Source organism: Staurois parvus, unplaced genomic scaffold, assembly GCF_062004578.1.
Source record: "Staurois parvus isolate SC_StPar_1 unplaced genomic scaffold, SC_StPar_1.0 ptg000558l, whole genome shotgun sequence".
Classification (NCBI taxonomy): domain Eukaryota; kingdom Metazoa; phylum Chordata; class Amphibia; order Anura; family Ranidae; genus Staurois; species Staurois parvus.
In genome coordinates, this window is record NW_028318354.1 from 204592 (window position 1) to 227796 (window position 23205).

General features: G+C 42.1%; 1 protein-coding gene across 1 annotated transcript in view; it reads left to right on the forward strand.

Moving 5' to 3' along the window:
- The window catches only part of PLOD1 (procollagen-lysine,2-oxoglutarate 5-dioxygenase 1), a 70631-nt gene that overhangs the window by 41708 nt on the left and 5718 nt on the right, over positions 1-23205 (forward strand). Inside the window, exons 11-18 of the mRNA XM_089691250.1 lie at positions 2639-2743; positions 2852-2977; positions 3933-4074; positions 6930-7043; positions 10260-10325; positions 14359-14463; positions 18688-18834; positions 21289-21414. Of these exons, the coding sequence (XP_089547376.1) occupies positions 2639-2743; positions 2852-2977; positions 3933-4074; positions 6930-7043; positions 10260-10325; positions 14359-14463; positions 18688-18834; positions 21289-21414 (931 nt within the window). The remainder of the gene's footprint in view (positions 1-2638; positions 2744-2851; positions 2978-3932; positions 4075-6929; positions 7044-10259; positions 10326-14358; positions 14464-18687; positions 18835-21288; positions 21415-23205) is intronic.

Genomic DNA, 23205 nt, shown 5'->3' on the forward strand with positions numbered 1-23205 from the left:
CTGACTATCCCAGACCCACTGTTTCAATCATTGGAATTCACTTAGTGTTACTAAACCTACAACCATAAAATCAGTCTGTATATGCAGTAAAGCATGCTTGTTAGACTCACTGTGGAACTTAAGGGGTTAATCCTCTGCATTGTGTAAAAAAGGATGCTTAATCCTGTCTTCTCTGACCCTCCCATTCTTCCACTGTCCCCTACTCCATCTCCTGATCGAACAGAGCCTTGGGGCAAGCTGCACATGCTCAGTTTGGTGTGTATTGCTGGAGAGTGTTTTTTTTTGGGGGGGATAGTGCATGTGATCAGCACAGGGCCAACCAGCACTGTCCAGACAGTTATGCAGTTATGCAGTCTCTTAGGACAGTGTGAGGAGAATGAAAACTACTCCTACAAGCTTTAACCAGTGCTCTGCTGGACACTGATAGAAGTCACAAGACTGCTCTAACTGCTGATGAGAAAAGGTATTTAGCAGTTTATATTTACAAAAATAATTGCATTTCTATGTTCTGTGTACTGTGGCAGACCAGATATAGTGAATGCAGGGTCCGGGGAGACCAGATATAGTGAATGCAGGGTCCGGGGAGAGCAGATATAGTGAATGCAGGGTCCGGGGAGAGCAGATATAGTGAATGCAGGGTCCTGGGAGACCAGATATAGTGAATGCAGGGTCCTGGGAGACCAGATATAGTGAATGCAGAGTCCAGGGAGACTAGATATAGTGAATGCCGAGTCCGGGGAGACTAGATATAGTGAATGCCAAGTCCGGGGAGACCAGATATAGTGAATGCCGAGTCCGGGGAGACTAGATATAGTGAATGCCGAGTTCGGGGAGACTAGATATAGTGAATGCCGAGTCCGGGGAGACTAGATATAGTGAATGCCGAGTCCGGGGAGACTAGATATAGTGAATGCCGAGTCCGGGGAGACTAGATATAGTGAATGCCGAGTCCGGGGAGACTAGATATAGTGAATGCCGAGTCCGGGGAGACTAGATATAGTGAATGCCGAGTCCGGGGAGACCAGATATAGTGAATGCAGGGTCCTGGGTTTAGTCATTGGGACTCTGCATCACATGTGGGCATTATCTAGGGCATGGGTCTCCAAACTTTCTAAGCAAAGGGACAGCTTACTGTCCTTTAGACTTTATGGGGGCCGGACTGTAGCCGGTGGGAGTAGAAAAGCCTCGGCATCAGTGCCCCATCATCAGTTTTAATAGGAGGAATAGTGCCCCATTGTTGATATCAAAGAGAAGTATAATGCCCTATTGATGGTGCCAGTAGAGGGAATGCTCTATCACTGGTGACAGTTGGTGGAATAGTGCCCCAAGGGTCAGATAAAGGCAAGCAAAGGGCCAAATCTGGCCCCAGGGTCGCAGTTTAGAGACCACCGATCTAGGTTATTCTGCATGTAAATACAGCCTGTCTAGGAATGCCCACTCTTCCATTTTGACTCCCACTCATTAAGGCATTTTGATATTTGCATACAGTAACTCCTCCCAAGAGCCAGGCAATTGCATTCATCAGGGCTCTTTAGAGGACTACTGAGGCAGGCTGGTGTTATGTTTTCAGGAGGCTATATACAGCAACCTGCTGGCCCCACCCACCAGTTATAATCTGCAAATCTGCCTGCATTTCATAGAGAACCATAGAGACTCAGTGAGGACATCACTGAGTCTAAAATAAGGTATGTAATTAAAACAGAGAGGTTTTATTCAATATTTTTTATGTATATGTTTTTTTATATTTAAATTATAATATAAATACTATATAATAAATATATATCATTTTTTTTATTTTATTAGCATGTTGATGAGAGGGGAAATATAAACAATATTAAACATTCGGCTTTAATAAAACCAGCAATATAAGACCCTGTGATCCATATAGATGATATAAACTATTTGAACAGACATTGGTTATTTGGTGCTGTGGTTTCCTCGTTTATAATTTTATTGTTAATAATGCAACAAACTGTTCCAATACTCTTTATTATTTACAAAGATCAGCCATAAAAATATATTTAGACATGTCTACAATAACAATGTAAACCATTATATACTAGTGAAGAATATGGTGCTCAGGACTTCTGCCGCCATTGGGGAAGAGCCAACCAATCATTGGGGCAAATTTACTAAGACTGGAGCAAACAGAACCTGGAGAAGTGAAACCACAAAGAGGGGAAAAAAGGAGAGCTGGGACTTTAAGGTACCATTGGGGTTTAGGAACAGACTTCATTGATCAGAATCTGGAGCAACTGTGCATTGCAACCAATCAGGTTTTATCTTTTATTTTCAAAGCCTAACTGAACAAGTTGAAGATAAAAGTTGATTGGTTATTGTGCCCAGCTGTGCCAGATTCTGTCTGCTCCAGTGTTCGTAAATCTCCCCATTGTTTCCCTCTCTTTTCTGAACCTCGTTTTTAGCAGAGACCATTTGACCAATGCTTGGCATCCAGCTGCACAGTATGTGGGATGTTAATTTTACAATACAGGTCCTCTTTATTTGTAAGAAATAATTTCTAGAACTATTTACTCAGATTGTTCTTTTAAAATTCAATTTAGTTAAACAATAATGTCGTTTGTATTTATTTTTAACGTGGCAGATTTTAGTTAATTTTGTGCTTCTCCCCCTCTTTCAGGGATATTTGCCGGCAGAACCCGGAGTGTGAATATTATTTTAGCATTGACGTGCAGGTGGTGCTGAAAAATGCCAGCATACTGCGGACACTCATAGAACAAAACAAGTATGTTGTGGTTTTAACGTTGTCTCTAAAGTGGACCCATAGCCACCATTGTGATGGTTGAAGCAGTGATCTGCATAGGTCTAACCAGTCACCATGTCTTCTCCCCAGGTCCATCCTCTCCCCTATGATCAGCCGGGTTCAGGACTTGTGGTCCAATTTCTGGGGGGCGCTGAGCAAAGAGGGGTTCTACGCCCGATCTGAGGATTATGTTGAAATCGTCCAGAGACAGAGGATGTGAGTACATTTATGGGTCCTTTGAGCAAAGCTTTTCAGGGCCACCCAAAAGTGTTTTTATTTTTTAGGTGGAGCACTGACTCTCCCTGCCGTAATTCTTAACTCTGTTCCCACCCACCTTTATGTATTCCAGCCCTCCTGTTACCTTTTTCATAAAATCCAACAATGCTGGGAGGTCCTCATAATGGGCACATCAGTGGTGCAGACCTGGGAACTCAACCCAGGGGTGGTGAAAACCTGTCATAATGAGCAATGAAGGTGTGCAGACCCAGGAGCTCAACACAGAGAGGGTGGAAGCCCCTCATAATGGACACATCAGCTGTGCAGACCTGGGAACTCAGAGCAGGAATGGTGGGAACTCCTTAAACCAACACGGCACTCTGTACAGGGTTGGGATGTTGGAAGCGCAAACCTTGGGAACTCAGGGTTGGGATGTTGGAAGCCCCTGCTATTGGGCACAGCAGGTGTACAGACCTGAGAAACCAACACAGGGATGGTGGCAACCCCTCGAAGGGCACAGCAGGTGTGAGAACTCAGTGCAGGGATGGTGGGAAACCCTCCTAATGAGCACAGTAGGTGTGCAGAGCCAGGAGTTCAACACAGAAATAGTGGGGACTTCTCATAATGGGCATAGCAGATGTGGAGACCTGGAAAGTCAGAGCATAGGGATGGAGGGAACCCCTCATAACGGGCACAGACTCAAGAGGTGCAGAGATCTCACCAACAGAATTCCTGAGATATAAAAGAGACTGTCAAGAGTTTGTCTGCATCAGCCAATCGACACTGAAAGGACTGGGCCTTTAAAGGAAGACTAAGCCAAAGATATCAGTGACCCCACATAGCTGCTGGTAAAACTAACCGAGATCCTACAATCTGATGTTGACATCTGTGGTTATATTAAGTTGTGGTAAACCCCGTGTTCTTATAATTACTGACTCTGAGCCTGTGCTTACAGTGGCATCTGGAACGTCCCATACATCACCGATGTGTATCTGGTGAAAGGCAGCGTGCTCCGGACTAAACTGAACCAGTATGACATGTTTCGCAGTGGTCACCTGGACCCCGATATGGCGTTTTGTGACAACGTCCGCAAACAGGTCACTATAACATGGGATGGGGGGAAGGGTATGCTTACAGGATGGGTTATGTGGATGATGGGAACAGGGAAAAGTCAACCATTTAAATGTACATTTTAACCACTTTAAAGTGTTACTAATCCCAGGACCCTGCATTCACTATATCTGGTCTCCCCGGACCCTGCATTCACTATATCTGGTCTCCCCGGACCCTGCATTCACTATATCTGGTCTCCCCGGACCCTGCATTCACTATATCTGGTCTCCCCGGACCCTGCATTCACTATATCTGGTCTCCCCGGACCCTGCATTCACTATATCTGGTCTCCCAGGACCCTGCATTCACTATATCTGGTCTCCCCGGACCCTGCATTTACTATATCTGGTCTCCCCGGACCCTGCATTTACTATATCTGGTCTCCCCGGACCCTGCTTTCACTATATCTGGTCTCCCCGGACCCTGCCTTCACTATATCTGGTCTCCCCAGACCCTGCATTCACTATATCTGGTCTCCCCGGACCCTGCCTTCACTATATCCGGTCTCCCAGGACCCTGCATTCACTATATCTGGTCTCCCAGGACCCTGCATTCACTATATCCGGTCTCCCAGGACCCTGCATTCACTATATCCGGTCTCCCAGGACCCTGCATTCACTATATTCGGTCTCCCTGGACCCTGCATTCACTATATCTGGTCTCCCACAGTACACAGAACATGGAAATGCGATTATTATAGTAAATATAAAATGCTAAATACCTTTTCTCATCAGCAATATATAGCAGTCTTGTGACTTCTATCAGTGTTCATCTGAGCACTGGATAAAGTTTATAGGAGGTGTTTTCATTCTGCTCTGACTGTCCTATGAGGCTGCATAAGCCCTGACCCTCAGTCTGGATAGTGCTGATTGGCTCTGTGCTGATCACATGCACCCTTCCAAAGAAAGAAAATGCAATGCAATTCTCTAGCAATGCACACTAAACTGAGCATGTGCAGAGTGACTCCAGGAGCTCTGTACTATCAACAGATGAATTGAGGACAGTAGAAGAAGGGGAGGATCAGAGAAAACAGGATCAAACAGCCTTTTTACACAATGCAGACGATTAACCCCTTAGGTTCCACAGAGAGTATAACAAGCATGCTTTACTGTATATACAGACTGATTGTACTGTTGTGGGATTAGTAACGCTTTAAGACAAGGCCTTTTCTGACACTTTTTGTTTACATGTAAAAATCAGTATTTTTTGCTAGAAAATTACTTAGAATCCCTAAACATTATATATTTTTTCAAAGCAGAGGCCCTAGAGAATAAAATGGTGGGTGTTGTAATTTTTTATGGCACAAGTTATTTTTGCGCAGCGTTTTTTTAAAGGCAATTTGTTTGGAAAAAATATACTTTAATGAATTTTAATGCACAAAAACACAACAGAATACCCAATTGTTTGAGAAAATATAAAATATGATGTTACGCCGAGTAAATGAATACCAAACATGATATGCTTTAAAACTGCGCATGCCCGTGCAACACTGACAACCCACGTACATTTTATTATCCATAGTCAATGCTTTAAAAGCCTTTACAGGTTACCACTTTAGATTTACATAGGAGGTCTGGTGCTAGGAATACTGCTTTTGATCCAATGTTTGCAGTGATATTACACGTGTGGTGCGAACTCTGTTTACTTATGTGTGAAGGACCTATGTGTGCGTTTGCCTTTGTGTGCGGGATGAGGGTGCTTTTAAAAAAAAAAATGTTTTCATTCAATTTAATTTTTTTATTTCTACACTGTCCCTTTGTTTTTTTTATCACTATTATCACAGGAAATGTACTATAAATATCCTTTGTGATAGCAATAGGCAGTGACAGGTTCTCTTTTCTGTAAGCAGTGACAGGTTACTTTTTTCTGAGAGATCTGGGGTCTGTTAGACCTCAGATCTCTCTTCTGCCTTTAAAAGCCTTGGATCATACAATGAAAATAATGTGTATGGCCAGCTTAAGATGCAAGTCAGATGCATCATTTGCAATAGAAATTATAGTTTTGGTGACACCCCAAGGGTTAAATACTTAGGATGCCGACCCTGCAGCTGTCCTCATTAAAATGCTGAGAGGTTGATTTACTAAAACTGGAGAGTGCAGAATCTGGTGCAGCTGTGCATGGCAGCCAATCAGCTTCTAACTTCAGCTTGTTCAAGTTAGGGTTTGACAATAAAACCTGGAAGCTGATTGGTTTCTATGTACAGCTGCACCAGATTTTGCACTCTTCAGTTTTAGTAAATGAATCCCTGAGAGTGCACCAGATCAGGGGCGGACTGACAACTCATGGGGCCCCTGGGCAATAGGGGATCATGGGGCCCCTGTGTCCTTGCCCACACTCAAAGCATACCCAAAACAGCCTATAAAAAGGTAACAGGGGCATTTCATGGGGCCCCCTACTGACCCTGGGCCCTTGGGCAGTGCCCGAGTGTTCAAATGGTCAGTCCGCCCCTGCACCAGATGATTATAATGAACCAGGCCCTCCTATACAGAATCAGTCTGCACAGGACATGGAGAAATAAACAGTTATTTTTCAGAAAAACACAGCGTAGGAATCTGCTACAAAGTTTGTGTAAAATCACAGCAATCTATATTGATCATCAGAGAGATTATTTTTTTCCTAAACAAAAGTGGAGTTACTCTTTTAAACTTTTTTTTTAGCTACATTCTCATATATGGTGGAAACCTTACTGAACTTTGTATGTACGCCATTCCTGCTATGTGGGGGACAACACAAGTGTTAATGTGACCTGTGATAGTGTCTGGGGAGAGCAGTCTGGGCGTGTGAAGTCAATATGGTGTGCGTGTCACTTTTCATATACTGATGTCCTTCTCACTTCCAGGGGGTTTTCTTGTTTGTGAGCAACAGGCAGCTGTTTGGCCACCTCCTGTCTCTGGAGAATTATCAGACCAGCCACCTCCATAATGACCTGTGGCAGATCTTTGAGAACACCCAGGTGAGACCGCAATAGATAAAATGTCCCAAATTGTATGAAGAGGAGACCTGAGAATTGCCTCAGTCTTTTCAGGAATGAATGCAAATCAGAAATACAGTATCCATCTAACTGATTATCTAGCTGTCAGTCTGTCCTCTCTCTATTTACTATCATACAGTATTTCTGTTCTTTCTGTCTCTCTTTATATATCTTCTTTTTGTTTTAATTTTCTTTTCGTCTCCTTTTCTTTTTTTTTTTCTTTCTCTCTTCTCACATAATATTTAATTATTTTATTAAAATCCTTTGTGGTGTTGATCTTGGTCTTTGCTCTTTCTCTCGCTTACTCTTTCATTCTTTCTCTCTTTCTCAATTTCTTTTTTTCTTTGCTGTTTCTTTCTTTTTCTTTCCCTCTCTCTTTCTTTTTCTCTCTTCTCTTTCTTTCTCTCACTCTTTCTTTTCCTCTTGCTCTCTTTCTTTTTATCTCTGCTCGTTCTTTCTTTCTCTCACTCTTTCTTTTTCTTTCGCTTCTTTCTTTTTCTCACTCTTTCTTTTTCTCACTCTTTCTTTTTCTCTCGCTCTTTTTCTCTCGCTCTTTTTCTCTCGCTCTTTTTCTCTCGCTCTTTTTCTCTCGCTCTTTTTCTCTCGCTCTTTTTCTCTCGCTCGCTCTTTTTCTCTCGCTCGCTCTTTTTCTGTCGCGCTCGCTCTTTTTCTGTCGCGCTCGCTCTTTTTCTCTCGCTCTTTTTCGCTCGCTCTTTTTCTCTCGCTCTTTTTCTCTCGCTCTTTCTTTTTCTCTCGCTCTCTTTCTTTTTCTCTCGCTCTCTTTCTTTTTCTCTCGCTCTCTTTCTTTTTCTCTCGCTCTCTTTTCTTTTTCTCTCGCGCTCTTTTTTTTTTCTCTCGCTCTCTTTCTTTTTCTCTTGCTCTCTTTCTTTTTCTCTCGCTCTCTTTCTTTTTTCTTTTTCTCTATTTTTTTTTCTTTTTTGCTCTTGATCTCCCATATACCTGTCTTCTCACATAATATTTAATTATATTGCTAAACTAGTTTGGTTTTGATCTTGGGCATTCTTTCTCTCAATTAACTTTTACCTTTAATTCCTTTCCAAATTCTGCTTGATAGCTCGATAGATAAATATACAGTGTGTATATATGTGTATGTATGTATGTATATATTACTATAAAGCAATAAGAAAGGCTCTGCGAACATAAAATGTGCTATATATTGAATAAGCACCACTGTAAAAACCAACGTGATCACGTGTATGACAAATAAAGGATGGACTAATCTTTATTTGTCGTACAAGGTAGTATCAAAAAGTTGTCGAGGATTATTACCGGTGAGAAAACTTGGGTGTACAGGTTTCACACAGAATTTCAAGTTTTCTCTTTGTTCTAACTTGATGAAATAGCAGATGTACTAATGCACGTGGTCAGAATAGCACCAGTTGCACAGCTCTGGGTGTACACAGGACGATATATTTCTGGCACAATGACTTGTGAAGGTTGGTGCTCACTGAGACTGTGCATGCAGCCTTGTGCTGCCATCTGTTGGCGTGTTACAAAACTAGTCTCAAAACTTTTTGATACCACCTCGTACCCTTGATCACTTTAGTTTTTACAGTGGTGCTTATTTGACACATATTTTATGTTCGCAGCGACTTTTTAAAATTGCTATTGCATTATTGTGTTGCATATTTTTATTGAAAATGACACAAAGATAAATCATTTCAGAACTTTTTCCAGCTTTAATGTAACCTATAAACTGTACAACTGTTCAAAATTAGGCAATTACATTCACAATCATGTTAAATAGGAGTCAGTACACACCTGCCATCATTTAAAGTGCCTCTGATTAACCCCAAATAAAGTTCAGCTGTTCTAGTAGGTCTTTCCTGACATTTTCTTAGTCACATCCTACAGCAAAAGTCATTGTCCGCAGAGAGCTTCCAAAGCATCAGAAGGATCTCATTGTTAAAAGGTATCAGTCAGGAGAAGGATACAAAAGAATTTCCAAGGCATTAGATATACCATGGAACACAGTAAAGACCGTCATCATCAAGTGGAGAAAATATGGGGCAACAGTGACATTACCAAGAACTGGACGTCCCTCCAAAATTGATGAAAAGACGAGAAGAAAACTTGTCTGGGAGGCTGCCAAGAGGCCTATGGCAACATTAAAGGAACTGCATATCTGGCTGTGTGGTCCATGTGACAACAATCTCCCATATTCTTCATATGTCTGGGCTATGGGGTAGAGTGGCAAGATGGAAGCCTTTTCTTACGAAGAAAAACATCCAAGCCCAGCTAAATTTTGCAAAAACACATCTGAAGTCTCCCAAAAGCAAGTGGGAAAATGTGTTCTGGTCTGATGAAACCAAGGTTGAACTTTTTGGCCATAATTCCGAAAGATATGTTTGGTGCAAAATCAACACTGCACATCACCAAAAGAACACCATACCCACAGTGAAGCATGGTGGTGGCAGCATCATGCTTTGGGGCTGTTTTTCTTCAGCTGGAACTGGGGCCTTAGTCAAGGTAGAGGGAATTATGAACAGTTCCAAATACTGTTAATATTGGCACAAAACCTTTACGCTTCTGCTAGAAAGCTGAACATATAGAGGAACTTCATCTTTCAGCATGACAACGACCCAAAACATACATCCAAATCAACAAAGGAACGGCTTCACCAGAAGAAGATTAAAGTTTTGGAATGGCCCAGCCAGAGCCCAGACCTGAATCCAATGGAAAATCTGTGGGGTGATCGGAAGAGGGCTGTGCACAGGAGATGCCCTCGTAGTCTGACAGATTTGGAGTGTTTTTACAAGGAAGAGGGCAAATATTGCCAAGCCAAGATGTGCCATGCTGATAGACTCATACCCAAAAAGACTGAGTGCTGGAATCAAATCAAAAGGAGCTTTAACAAAATATTAGTTTAGGGGTGCGCATACTTATGCAACCATATTATTTTAGTTTTTTATTTTGACTTTCCTCCATCTAAATGATTTCAGATTTCACTGAGTTGTACAGTTTATAGGTTACATTAAAAGTGGAAAAAAAATCTGAAATGATTTATCTTTATCTCGTTTTTTTACATTACAGAAACCTGGCATTTTAAATGGGATTTGTAGACTCTTTATATCCAGTGTGTGTGTGTGTGTGTGTGTGTGTGTGTGTGTGTGTGTGTGTGTGTATTAGATGACGTGGTTTTTATTGTAATAAAACATGTATGCTTTCATTGAACAGGACTGGAAAGAAAAGTACATTCACCCTAATCACAGTTTTGCTCTCAAGGGAAAAAATATGGAAGCGGTAAGTCTTAGATTACAGGGGAGCCATAGTCATTCTAATGTTCCTTTTTTTTTAGCTACATGTAAAAGAAAACATTTTCATGTTTGCAATAGTTGAGACTAAAACTGGAGTACACAGAATCTAGTGCATCTGTGCATAGTAGCCAATCAGCTTCTAACTTCAACTTGATCAGTTGAAGTGTTACTAACAACCCCAAATAATAAGGGATCCTCCTGCGCTCATGGGAATAATTGACAAAATACAGCTGCTGTCACTTAGCTGATACCAATAAGTGCAAAATAAAATTAAAAATTAGTGAAGCGCTTGTATCACATGAATACAATCATGTATCTCCATATAGTGTAATTATAAATCAGAGTGACCACTATATATAATAAATGTGTGTTGACTCCCTCTAGTGAAAAGAAAAAATAGTGTCAACCAAAATAGCTAAATAACACACATTAGGAAACTAAATATATAGTGCATAAATCAAATATAATGAACAGAATATATATACGTGAAAACAGAATATTGGCCACATACAATGGTGTCTAAATTATACATAAATGATATATGCCATAGGTGAACAAGACAATATCAAAGGTGAAAAAAATATTCCATGCATGTGACTGTGCTTTAAGCTGGAACACACACGTGATCTCCACTTCTAAGTGCAAGTACTCTCCTTCAAATGGCAGCAATGCCTGCTCACCTCCCTTCCTCGACCCACACAGGGCCTCAAAGCAGTTACCACCTCAGTGGTGTATTCCTCTGGCAGACTCCTTATTCCTCCTCCTCTCTTATGCAACTCATAAAAAGACAAGAAAGCCTTCCATAGTGTAGTAAATTTAATAGGCAAAGTTAAAAATTACAAAGTTTTCCACTCACATGCTCCTTTCCATAAAAAAGCGTTTTTCCCAGCCTGTGGGTAGATATGCATGCACCTGGGGGAATCCAATATGGCCACTGTGTCCGGACATACGTCACCAGGAAGTAGACAAACCGACGCGTAGCGTCACGTGCGCGTGAAGTCACGACGCACGTGACGCTACGCGTCGGTTTGTCTACTTCCTGGTGACGTATGTCCGGACACAGTGGCCATATTGGATTCCCCCAGGTGCATGCATATCTACCCACAGGCTGGGAAAAACGCTTTTTTATGGAAAGGAGCATGTGAGTGGAAAACTTTGTAATTTTTAACTTTGCCTATTAAATTTACTACACTATGGAAGGCTTTCTTGTCTTTTTATGAGTTGCATAAGAGAGGAGGAGGAATAAGGAGTCTGCCAGAGGAATACACCACTGAGGTGGTAACTGCTTTGAGGCCCTGTGTGGGTCGAGGAAGGGAGGTGAGCAGGCATTGCTGCCATTTGAAGGAGAGTACTTGCACTTAGAAGTGGAGATCACGTGTGTGTTCCAGCTTAAAGCACAGTCACATGCATGGAATATTTTTTTCACCTTTGATATTGTCTTGTTCACCTATGGCATATATCATTTATGTATAATTTAGACACCATTGTATGTGGCCAATATTCTGTTTTCACGTATATATATTCTGTTCATTATATTTGATTTATGCACTATATATTTAGTTTCCTAATGTGTGTTATTTAGCTATTTTGGTTGACACTATTTTTTCTTTTCACTAGAGGGAGTCAACACACATTTATTATATATAGTGGTCACTCTGATTTATAATTACACTATATGGAGATACATGATTGTATTCATGTGATACAAGCGCTTCACTAATTTTTAATTTTACTAACAACCCCCCAACCCTGCATTCACTATATCTGGTCTCCCCGGACCTTGCATTCACTATATCTGGTCTCCCTGGACCCTGCATTCACTATATCTGGTCTCCCCGGACCCTGCATTCACTATATGTGGTCTCCCCGGACCCTGCATTCACTATATCTGGTCTCCCCGGACCCTGCATTCACTATATCTGGTCTCCCCGGACCCTGCATTCACTATATCCGGTCTCCCCGGACTCTGCATTCACTATATCTGGTCTCCCCGGACCCTGCATTCACTATATCCGGTCTCCCCGGACTCTGCATTCACTATATCTGGTCCCCCCCGGACCCTGCATTCACTATATCTGGTCCCCCCCCGGACCCTGCATTCACTATATCTGGTCTCCCAGGACCCTGCATTCACTATATATGGTCTCCCCGGACCCTGCATTCACTATATCTGGTCTCCCCGGACTCTGCACTCACTATATCTGGTCTCCCCGGACCCTGCATTCACTATATCTGGTCTCCCAGGACCCTGCATTCACTATATCTGGTCCCCCACAGTACATAGAACATGGAAACGCAATTATTTTAGTAAATATAGTTAGAGCAGTCTTGTGACTTCAGCAGAGCACTGGTTAAAACTTGTAGGAGCAGTTTTCTCTAGGAGGACGCAGAACCCCTGACCTCTGTCTGGACTGTGCTTATTGGCCCTGTGCTGATCACATGCACTTTCCCCAAAAAAAAAAAAAACTTCTCTAGCAATACACACTAAACTGAGCATGTGCAGAAGGGCACAGTTCAATCTGTTTTATCAGTGTCGGCATTTGAACAAGAGGAGGGGCAGAGAAGTCAGGATCAAACAGCCTTTTTACACAATGCAAAGGATTAACCCCTTAGGTTCCACAGTGAGTATAACAAGCATGCTTTACTGCATATACAGACTAATTTTACTGTTGTGGGTTTAGTAACACTTTAAGCTTTGGCAATAAAACCTGAAAACTGATTGGTTTCTATGCAGAGCTGCACCAGATTTTGCACTGTTCATTTTTAGTAACCCCCCGCCATGTTATCAATGTTATCAGTTAATGTTTTACAAACTATTTTTTCTGGGTATAGTCTGTAGTACATGTACATAGGAGGAACCATATTTATTCAATATATATTGTAGGTTCAGCTTATAGCTCCGTACTTGTGACAGGTTCTGTCTGGTGAAGTTTCAGGTGACATAAAAATTAACAATAGAAGCCAGAGACAAGGGGGTTATGTACTAAAACCGGAGAGTGAAAGATCTGGTGCAGCTCTGCATAGAAACCAATCAGCTTCCAGGTTTTATTGAAAAAGCTGAAGTTAGAAGCTGATTGGCTTCCATGAACAGCTGCTCTGGATTTTGCACTCTCCAGTTTTAGTAAATCAGCCCCCATGTGATCTAACCTGCCTAGGCTTTAGTTCATATGACCAAGGTTAGAGAAGTTTTTTTTTTTTACATTTATGACAAGCAAAATGCACTTAATATTGTAATTTTATTATTGCGCTCTCATTCATGTGAAAAAAAGAAATCTAATGACTGATCAACTATTTTTTTCTCTACCTCTAAAGATTTCAATTTGTTTGAAAACATCAAATTCTATTATTTCCAAAGAGCTGAGGGTCCCTAACATATCCCTCAAAATCACAGAACATAAATTGAACTCTAAACAGATATAAAAGACACAAATGAGTCCACTTCTTTCTCATCAATACATCCATAACACGTTTTATTGTACAATACAAGTAGTCTGAGTATCTGAATGTGACCTGGTATTAGCCTCTTCCAGGCCCTGTACAGCAGAACTGAAGAGTGAGAAGCAGTACAAAAAGCCAGTCTCTTCATGTGCTAACAAGAAGCATGTTGATTGGAGGAAAGAGCAGAGTAACAGAGAGATGAGCTCTTCACTGTGCAGCTTTTTCTTCACTGTCGAGTCACAGACTTGGGGTGGGACCAGGATGACCTGGGCTCAGAGGAAGTGGGTTGAACAAAGCTGGGCTATAAACACAAGGCATCTAGCTGCAGATAAAAAATTGTTGTATTGCGGGGTGGGGGATGGAGAATCCCTTAACTTAATGTGAATTTTGCAGCTAGGTTTTGTTATTTTATGGGCTCTTTGCATCTATTTTTTTGGCTGGAGTTCTGCCTTAATTATTACAAAAAATAATGAAATAGAGATTTACTGGTTATAGGATCTGTAAAAAAGAGTATTATTTATTATGTAATATTGTGTATGTTGCTGCTCCTCGGTAATCACACATTTTTTTGGATCCCTCAGCCGTGCCCCGATGTCTACTGGTTCCCAATTTTCACAGATACAGCTTGTGATGAGCTGGTGGAGGAAATGGAATATTTCGGTCAGTGGTCAAGTGGAAGCAAGCAGGTAAGCGAGCTGCTGAATGCCATTGTTCTGAACAGATTTACAAATCCCATGGTGTATAAAATATATATATATATATATATATATATATATATATTTATATTATATGTACACCAATTGGCTGTAACTTTAGGTCCACTGAACTAACATTGAGTAGGTACCCAAACCACAGAGGTATGGATGCTACTAGACCTCTGGTTTGCTCCGGTACCAAGTTGTCAGTAGCAGATCCTTTAAGTCCTGTAAGTTGTGAGGTTGGGGCTCTATGGATCCAACTTGTTTTTCAAGCACATCCCACATGCTCAAAGGACTGAGATGTGAAGAATTTGGAGGCCTAGTCAACACCTCAAACTCGTTGTTGTGTTCCTCACACCATTCTTGTACCATTTTTGCAGTGTGGCAGGATACATAATCCTGCTGAAAGAGGCCACTGCCATGAGGGGACACAATTTCCATGAAGGGGTGTAGTTGTTTAGGTAGGTGGTATGTGTCAAAGTAATGTCCACATGATTGGCAGCACCCCAGCGTTTTCCTGCAGAACATTGCCCAAAGTATCACAATGCCTCCGCCAGCTTGCCTTCTTCTCTAGTGCCATGTCTTTCCCAGGTAAGCGACTCACCCAGCCATCAACATGATTTAAAACAAACTGTCATTCATCAGACAAGGCTACTTTCTTCTATTGCCTTGCCGTCCAGCTCACGTGGCCATTGTAGGTGCTTTTAGTTGTGGACATGAGTTAGCATGGGCACCCTGTGCAGCCCCATTCACAACAAATTGTAATGCCCAATTTTTTATGCTTTCAACACATCAACTTCAGGGACAACATATTTACTTGCTGACTAATATATCACACCCACTTTCAGATGACATTGTAATGAGATAATCAATATTATTCAGTCAACATGTCAGTGATCATTAAGTTATGGCTGATCGGTGTGTGTGTATATCTCTATATGTGTATGTATATACTGGGACGCCAGTAAAGTTCATGTGCTTGTAAAGGCAGGCGCCCTAATACTATATACAATATAGTGTGTGTATATATGTATATATGTGTATATATATATATATGTGTGTGTGTATGTATGTATAGATATATACAGTCAGGTCCATAAATATTGGGACATCGACACAATTCTAAAATGTTTGGCTCTATACACCACCACAATAGATTTGAAATGAAACAAACAAGATGTGCTTTAACTGCAGACTGTCAGCTTTAATTTGAGTGTATTTACATCTAAATCAGGTGAACGGTGTAGGAATTACAACAGTTTGCATATGTGCCTCCCACTTGTTAAGGGACCAAAACTAATGGGACAGAATAATAATCATAAATCAAACTTTCACTTTTTAATACTTGGTTGCAAATCCTTTGCAGTCAATTACAGCCTGAAGTCTGGAACGCATAGACATCACCAGACGCTGGGTTTCATCCCTGATGATGCTCTACCAGGCCTCTACTGCAACTGTCTTCAGTTCCTGCTTGTTCTTGGGGCATTTTCCCTTCAGTTTTGTCTTCAGCAAGTGAAATGCATGCTCAATCGGATTCAGGTCAGGTGATTGACTTGGCCATTGCATAACATTCCACTTCTTTCCCTTAAAAAACTCTTTGGTTGCTTTTGCAGTATGCTTTGGGTCATTGTCCATCTGCACTGTGAAGCGGCGTCCAATGAGTTCTGAAGTATTTGGCTGAATATGAGCAGATAATATTGCTGAAACACTTCAGAATTCATCCTGCTGCTTTTGTCAGCAGTCACATCATCAATAAATACAAGAGAACCAGTTCCATTGGCAGCCATACATGCCCACGCCATGACACTACCACCACCATGCTTCACTGATGAGGTGCTATGCTTAGGATCATGAGCAGTTCCTTTCCTTCTCCATACTCTTCTCTTCCCATCACTCTGGTACAAGTTGATCTTGGTCTCATCTGTCCATAGGATGTTGTTCCAGAACTGTGAAGGCTTTTTTAGATGTCGTTTGGCAAACTCTAACCTGGCCTTCCTGTTTTTGAGGCTCACCAATGGTTTACATCTTGTGGTGACCCCTCTGTATTCACTCTGGTGAAGTCTTCTCTTGACTGTTGACTTTGACACCCATACACCTACCTCCTGGAGAGTGTTCTTGATCTGGCCAACTGTTGTGAAGGGTGTTTTCTTCACCAGGGAAAGAATTCTTCGGTCATCCACCACAGTTGTTTTCCGTGGTCTTCCGGGTCTTTTGGTGCTGCTGAGCTCACCGGTGCGTTCCTTCTTTTTAAGAATGTTCCAAACAGTTGTTTTGAACACGCCTAATGTTTTTGCTATCTCTCTGATGGGTTTGTTTGTTTTTTCAGCCTAATGATAGCTTGCTTCACTGATAGTGACAGCACTTTGGATCTCATCTTGAGAGTTGACAGCAACAGATTCCAAATGCAAATAGCACACTTGAAATGAACTCTGGACCTTTTATCTGCTCATTGTAATTGGGATAATGAGGGAATAACACACACCTGGCCATGGAACAGCTGAGAAGCCAATTGTCCCATTACTTTTGGTCCCTTAACAAGTGGGAGGCACATATGTAGGCACATATGTAAACTGTTGTAATTCCTACACCGTTCACCTGATTTGGATGTAAATACCCTCAAATTAAAGCTGACAGTCTGCAGTTAAAGCACATCTTGTTCGTTTCATTTCAAATCCATTGTGGTGGTGTATAGAGCCAAAAATGTTAGAATTGTGTCGATGTCCCAATATTTATGGACCTGACTGTATATATGTATGTGTATATATAGATGTATGTGTGTGTATGTATATATGTATGTGTGTATGTATATATATATATATATATATATATATATATATATATATATATATACCGTATTTGCCGGCGTATAAGACAACTTTTTTGCCCTGAAAAACATGCCTCCAAGTGGGGGGGGGGTCGTCTTATACGCCGGGTGCACTTCAGTTGGGATAGACATAGCTGCCATAGTGGCCTTCCGATACTCGCCCGGTGCCCATAGAGGCCTCCCGATGCCCGCCCACCTCATTCTACATACCATCCAGTATCGCGCGGTATCCAGTGCGGCGGGTCATCAGCGCGGCTGCGGCGAGCATCAGCAGCGATACAGGGGTGCTAGCCTTTTCGGCGTGACCGGCCCGTTTTGCTCGGCGGGAAGCAGCGGCGCTCCGGCCCGCCCCTTGTCTACGCAGAGCTCGCACATGCGGACTTGCGCACTAGTGCCAATTACAGGGAGATGCAGGGACATGGTAGTGACATGGAGACAGGGAGGGCAGACAGGGAGCAGGGACCAATCCAATCAGGCTTTGTATACAGCCAACAGCCAACCACAGTACTGCACCATTGTACAGTACAATACAGCATAGAAAATGTCCAGCAGTCAAACCCCTATCAACCCTATCATGGCACCAGCAAAAAGAAAGAGGGGGTAGTCTTATACGGCGAGTATATAACAAACTCTATATTTTGAGTGGAAATGTTGGGGGTCGTCTTATACGCCCAGTCGTCTTATACGCCGGCAAATACGGTATGTCTATATATATATATATATATATATATATACATACATACATACTAGTTCTGTAACACGCCAGCAGAAGTGGCAGCACAAAGCTGCATTCACAGTCACAGGGAGCACTGACCTTCATAAGTCAGTGTGCCAAAAGACATTGGCCTGTGTACATCGGGAGCTGTGCAACGCAGTACCACGTCTGCTATTTCATCATGGACAGCAAGTTAGAACAGAGGGCAAATGTGAAATTCAGTGTGAAACTGGGCAAATCGCTGGATCTTGTCAAAACAGCGACCTTTGAGCTGGATCTTTATCTTGGGGAAGAGGATATTTTCAAGGGGTTGAGCTTGTTGAAGGTCTTCTTGATACCTCGGCGTCTTCCAGTGATGTTCTTCTGCTCTTGAAGCACATTTGCCACTCAAAACACTTCAGCTTTCTCTCTGCTGTCAGGGATGACAGTTCGGGCTAGAGAGCTTCTGGTTGAATCAAAAGCCCTCTAGCCTGAACTGTTATCCTTGTATGGAGAGGACCACCATTTACTGATGCCTGGTATAGAAGATGTTGCCTTTTAGTGCTAAAAAAATCTAAAATAAGCTGCACAGTGCCACCTATAGGCCAATGACATACCATACACTTTACAGCAATCATGCCAGTTAATGGGTAAAGTATTTGCATTAACGATCCCTCCTCTTGATGTATTGCAGGACCAGCGTCTGCAGGGAGGCTATGAAAATGTCCCAACGATCGACATTCACATGAACCAGATCAACTACGAGAAAGAATGGCACAAGTTTCTGCTGGACTTTATAGCGCCAGTGACTGAAAAGATGTTCCCTGGTTATTACACACGGGTGGGTATCTCTGACCTTTGCAGAATGTTAATCCTTATACTTGTCATTCATTATCCAGAAGCTCAGTTCAGTTTTCAGTTTAAAGTGGATAAATATAATCCAGGTATATGAAAACAGAAAGTGTATAAAATCTTACAGTTCATTTTCTATAAGACTGTCCCCTGACAGCGTGCTGCAGAAAAGGACCCTTCCCTGTATGAGGAAGCAGTGGTCTCTCTGCAAAGGTCTGCCATGTCCCCTGAGATTCAGAGCTTGAGTTCTCCCAACAGCAGGGAACATGAGATTTTCAGACTGCACATCTATGTAGCATGCTGGACCTCTGCAGAAAGACCACTGCTTCCACTCAGAGAACAAGGATCTTTTTCTGCACAATGCTGGCAGGAGATAGGCTTTTCTACTCTGCTCTAGAGAAGATGAACTGTAAGACCTTTCCTCTTGATGAACCTGGAGTTTATCTGATTTAAATCAAACATTCAGTTGGGTGTTGATGTCTTTAGCCATTAAATCTGATTTTCAGGTTTCAAATTGTAGAGCAGCCAGGTGACCCGATGTGCCCTTCCAGGTCTCTCTCAGCAGGCAGTGTTGGTGAATAGGCCTGCAGTGTCACAAATAATTAAACGAGAAACGAGCGCTAGATCTATATTGATGGAGCAGCTAGCATGAAAGGGTAATAACCTCAAAACCTTCTGTGTGCAATATTTGTAAAATACCATGCAGCGCTCAGATGATAATGTTAAACATAAATAAATGAGAAAATGCAATACAAAATATATATGATCACTATGAATTAGAATAGTTCATTAATTCAAAGCTTTATAGATGAGTTGGTGATAAAGGGTGACAGTCTATATCTGATGAAAGACCGTAATCGTGACACTGGTGGTAAGTGTGAGAGTGGGTTGCACTAAGCGCATATGAGTGATGAAATCATCTGGATATGGACATCTGGACCCAGGTTTTCTGATGAGCAGCGACAGGAATCACAGCATGTCAGCCAGGCTTCTGAATGACCGCATTCTGATCGAAGACCACCAGAGGGAGCCAGCAACCAGGATGTCATCAAACCTTCTTAAACCAGGTATCCAAAAATGTGTAGTATGCTCTAAAAACCAGTTTTTTGAGCATACTACACATTTTGTGTATCATGCTGTGATTCCTGTCGCTGCTCGTCAGAAAACCTGGGTCCAGATGTCCATATTCAGATGATTTCATCACTCATCTGCGCTTAGTGCAGCCCACTCTCACACTTACCACCAGTGTCACGATTACTGTCTTTCGTCAGATATAGGCCTGCAGTGTCACGGGTGTTTTGGACAGTTAACCTCCATTCACATCAAGCCCGACTTTGAAATCACCCGACTTACAGTGAAGTCGGGGGACCCGCCGATTTCAGGTGGGATTTGCAAGACATCTGTGCAAATCGCACCATAAATAGTGCATGTACTACTTTTGAAATTGGTGCAGCTCTGACCAAGTCGAAACCGCACCGACATGACCACTCCAATTGCGGACAATAGGATGAGATTTGGCATGCAATTTGAAAGTGGCAGGGCATGCGAATCGCATGCCAAGCTGTATCCAGTGTGAACCAGCGCTTATGCTTTAACCTCTTCACGTCGGCCGCACGCAAATGTACGGCCTCCTGGCATCTGGGCCTAGACGCCGAGCGGCCGCACATTTGCGTTCTATTAAAAAAGGACATATGTGCTGAGAGTGCACGCACTGCGCGCTCCCAGCACACATGTCCAGTACTCACAGGTCCCGATTTCCTCTTTCGATCGGGACCTTTCCTGATCATGTGACGGCGCGTCACGGTGGTCACATGACACTAAACCCTGCCCCGCCTCCCGGCTTCTGAAACTCTTAAGGGGTCCGGGAGGTGCCGGCGTGAAGGGGTTAATTAAGAACCAGCAAACACAAATGCTCCTGCGCTTGGGGATGGACTCGATGCAGGCTGCACCCACATTAAGAATGTCCTGGAACATGCACACCGTGCTGCCCTCAATAGACCGGGGGAATCCAAATATACTGAATGAGGAAAGAACAAACAGAGGGCGCTCAGAACTAGTGCATTACCATAAAAAATGTTTAATAAGAAATAAAGTAAGTGTTGTAATCACAAACGACAATAAAGTCAAGGCATGTATTAAAAGAACAGCTGGGTCAACACCGCGCTGAGTAACAGTCCGCAATAGGGAGTGTAGACATCCAATAGGCTGACGCGTTTCGAGGACTTGCCTCTTCCTCAGAGTCAACTCAAAGCCGAACTGGCTCCGGGAAGAGGCAAGTCCACGAAACGCGTCGGCCAATTGGATGTCTACACTCCCTATTGCGGACTGTTACTCAGCGCGGTGTTGACCAAGCTGTTCACTTATGCTTTAATTATCTGTCTTTTCTTTTTCTGCAGGACTGCCTGTGCCGTATCTCACACTCTCTATGTGTTTATCCTTCCAGGCTCTGTTTGACTTGGCCTTTGTAGTCCGGTACAAACCAGACGAACAGCCCCTCCTGGAACCCCACCATGATGCCTCCACTTTTACAATCAACATCGCTCTAAACAGCGTGAGTCAGGACTATGAGGTCAGTCACCCCACAACCGTCCCATGCCTCTATTGTATTTGAAAGAAGAACTGTCTGTGTTGTCCCACAAATTGTCTTTTTTCATCTCTTGACTACAGTACGGTTATTGATCTGAATGGTAGTGATGGACCTTCAACACAGATGGCTTTTATTTCACATATTTTATTCACATATTATATATAATGTTTTAGTTTTGAATAGACTGTAAAAGAGTAACTACTTTTCTGGTTCTTTTGCCTTCTGTGACCCTATTTTGGTGCATTATTATTATTATACAGGATTTATATAGCGCCAACAGTTTGCGCAGCGCTGTACAATATAAGGGAGACAGTACAATTACAATACATTTCAGTACAGAAGGAATAGGAGGGCCCGGCTCGTGAAGCTTACAATCTAAAGGAAGGGGGAGGTGATACAAAAGGTGATAGCTGCAGAGGATGATCAGGTGGAGGTGATTAAAGTACAGTTCTTAGGTGGAGGTGGGGTAGGCTTCCCTGAATAAATGAGTTTTCAAAGATCGCCTAAAGGCAGACAGGTGGAGGGTGACCAGACATACTGTGGTAGGGAGTTCCAGAGGATGGGAGAGGCTCTGGAGAAGTCCTGGAGGCGAGCGTGGGAGGAGGTGATGAGTATTTACTTCACTTCCTGTCTCTGTGACACCAGCACAAGACTGTGTGTAGTGCATCCCGTCCTTGCACAATTCCTGATTGTCAAAATGACACATAAACAATCAATTTACAGGTATTGGGACTTTTTTTTAACAAAGACATGGAGCAGAATATATTTTGGCCTAAATTTGTGACAAAATTTGATTATTTAAATTTTTTTACAGGACATGTTTAATAGCAAAAAGTCCAAAATATGTTTTTTTCCCCAAAATTGTCAGTCTGTTTTGCTTATAGCGCAAAAAATAAAAAAATGCACAGGCGGTCAAATACCAAAAAAAGAAAGCTCAATTTGTGGGAAAAAAAGGACGTAACTTTCATTTGGGTGCAGTGCCGCATGCCCGCGCAATTGTCGGTTAAAGTAACACAGCGCCGTAATGCAAAAAATGGCCTGGTCATGATGAGGGGGTAAATCCTCAGGAGGGCAAGTGGTTAATTAATTTGTAAAGACCTAATTTTAGTGTCATTTTAAAATGGACAAATGACATAATAAAATATATACTTTTATCTAAAATAACACAATTTTTATTTTAATGAACATTGATCAAAGTAGAAAAACTGCATTTTCTGTTAGTATGATACTGTTTTTGTCTATGAATTGAATATAAAATAAATTCATATTTGCAAGACAATATCCCCAAATATATGTAATAAATTAAATCTTTATTATATTGCTTTTTTATCTTCTATAATGACAAAGTTAATGCCAGCCACTGGCTCTACATGGTGGGAGTTTGCTGAGGGAGATATATATTGGGGATTGTTCAGTCTGTTTCCTCTCTCCCTCTTCTTATGTGGTGGATTACAAGGAGGAATAGGAGCCACTAGAGAGCTACTATAGATATGTGATTGGAGGCATTTCAGGAATGGGTTTGGGGTAGAATCCATAACTATTGAGGGTGTTATCTGGCCAGGAGGAAACTCTTCTTTTGTGGAATACCAGATATGAATTGGGAATACCTTATAGAAAGACTTAGGTGACGTATTTTTTACTGGACTGATTGTCTATGAGTTCCCTGGTTTGGACCAAGATAAATTTACTCTTGAATATTGCGCCCAATAATAACTGTTTTACGCCCACCCATATTTGATTTTCTGAGCCCCTCTGCTTACTATTGCCCAGCAC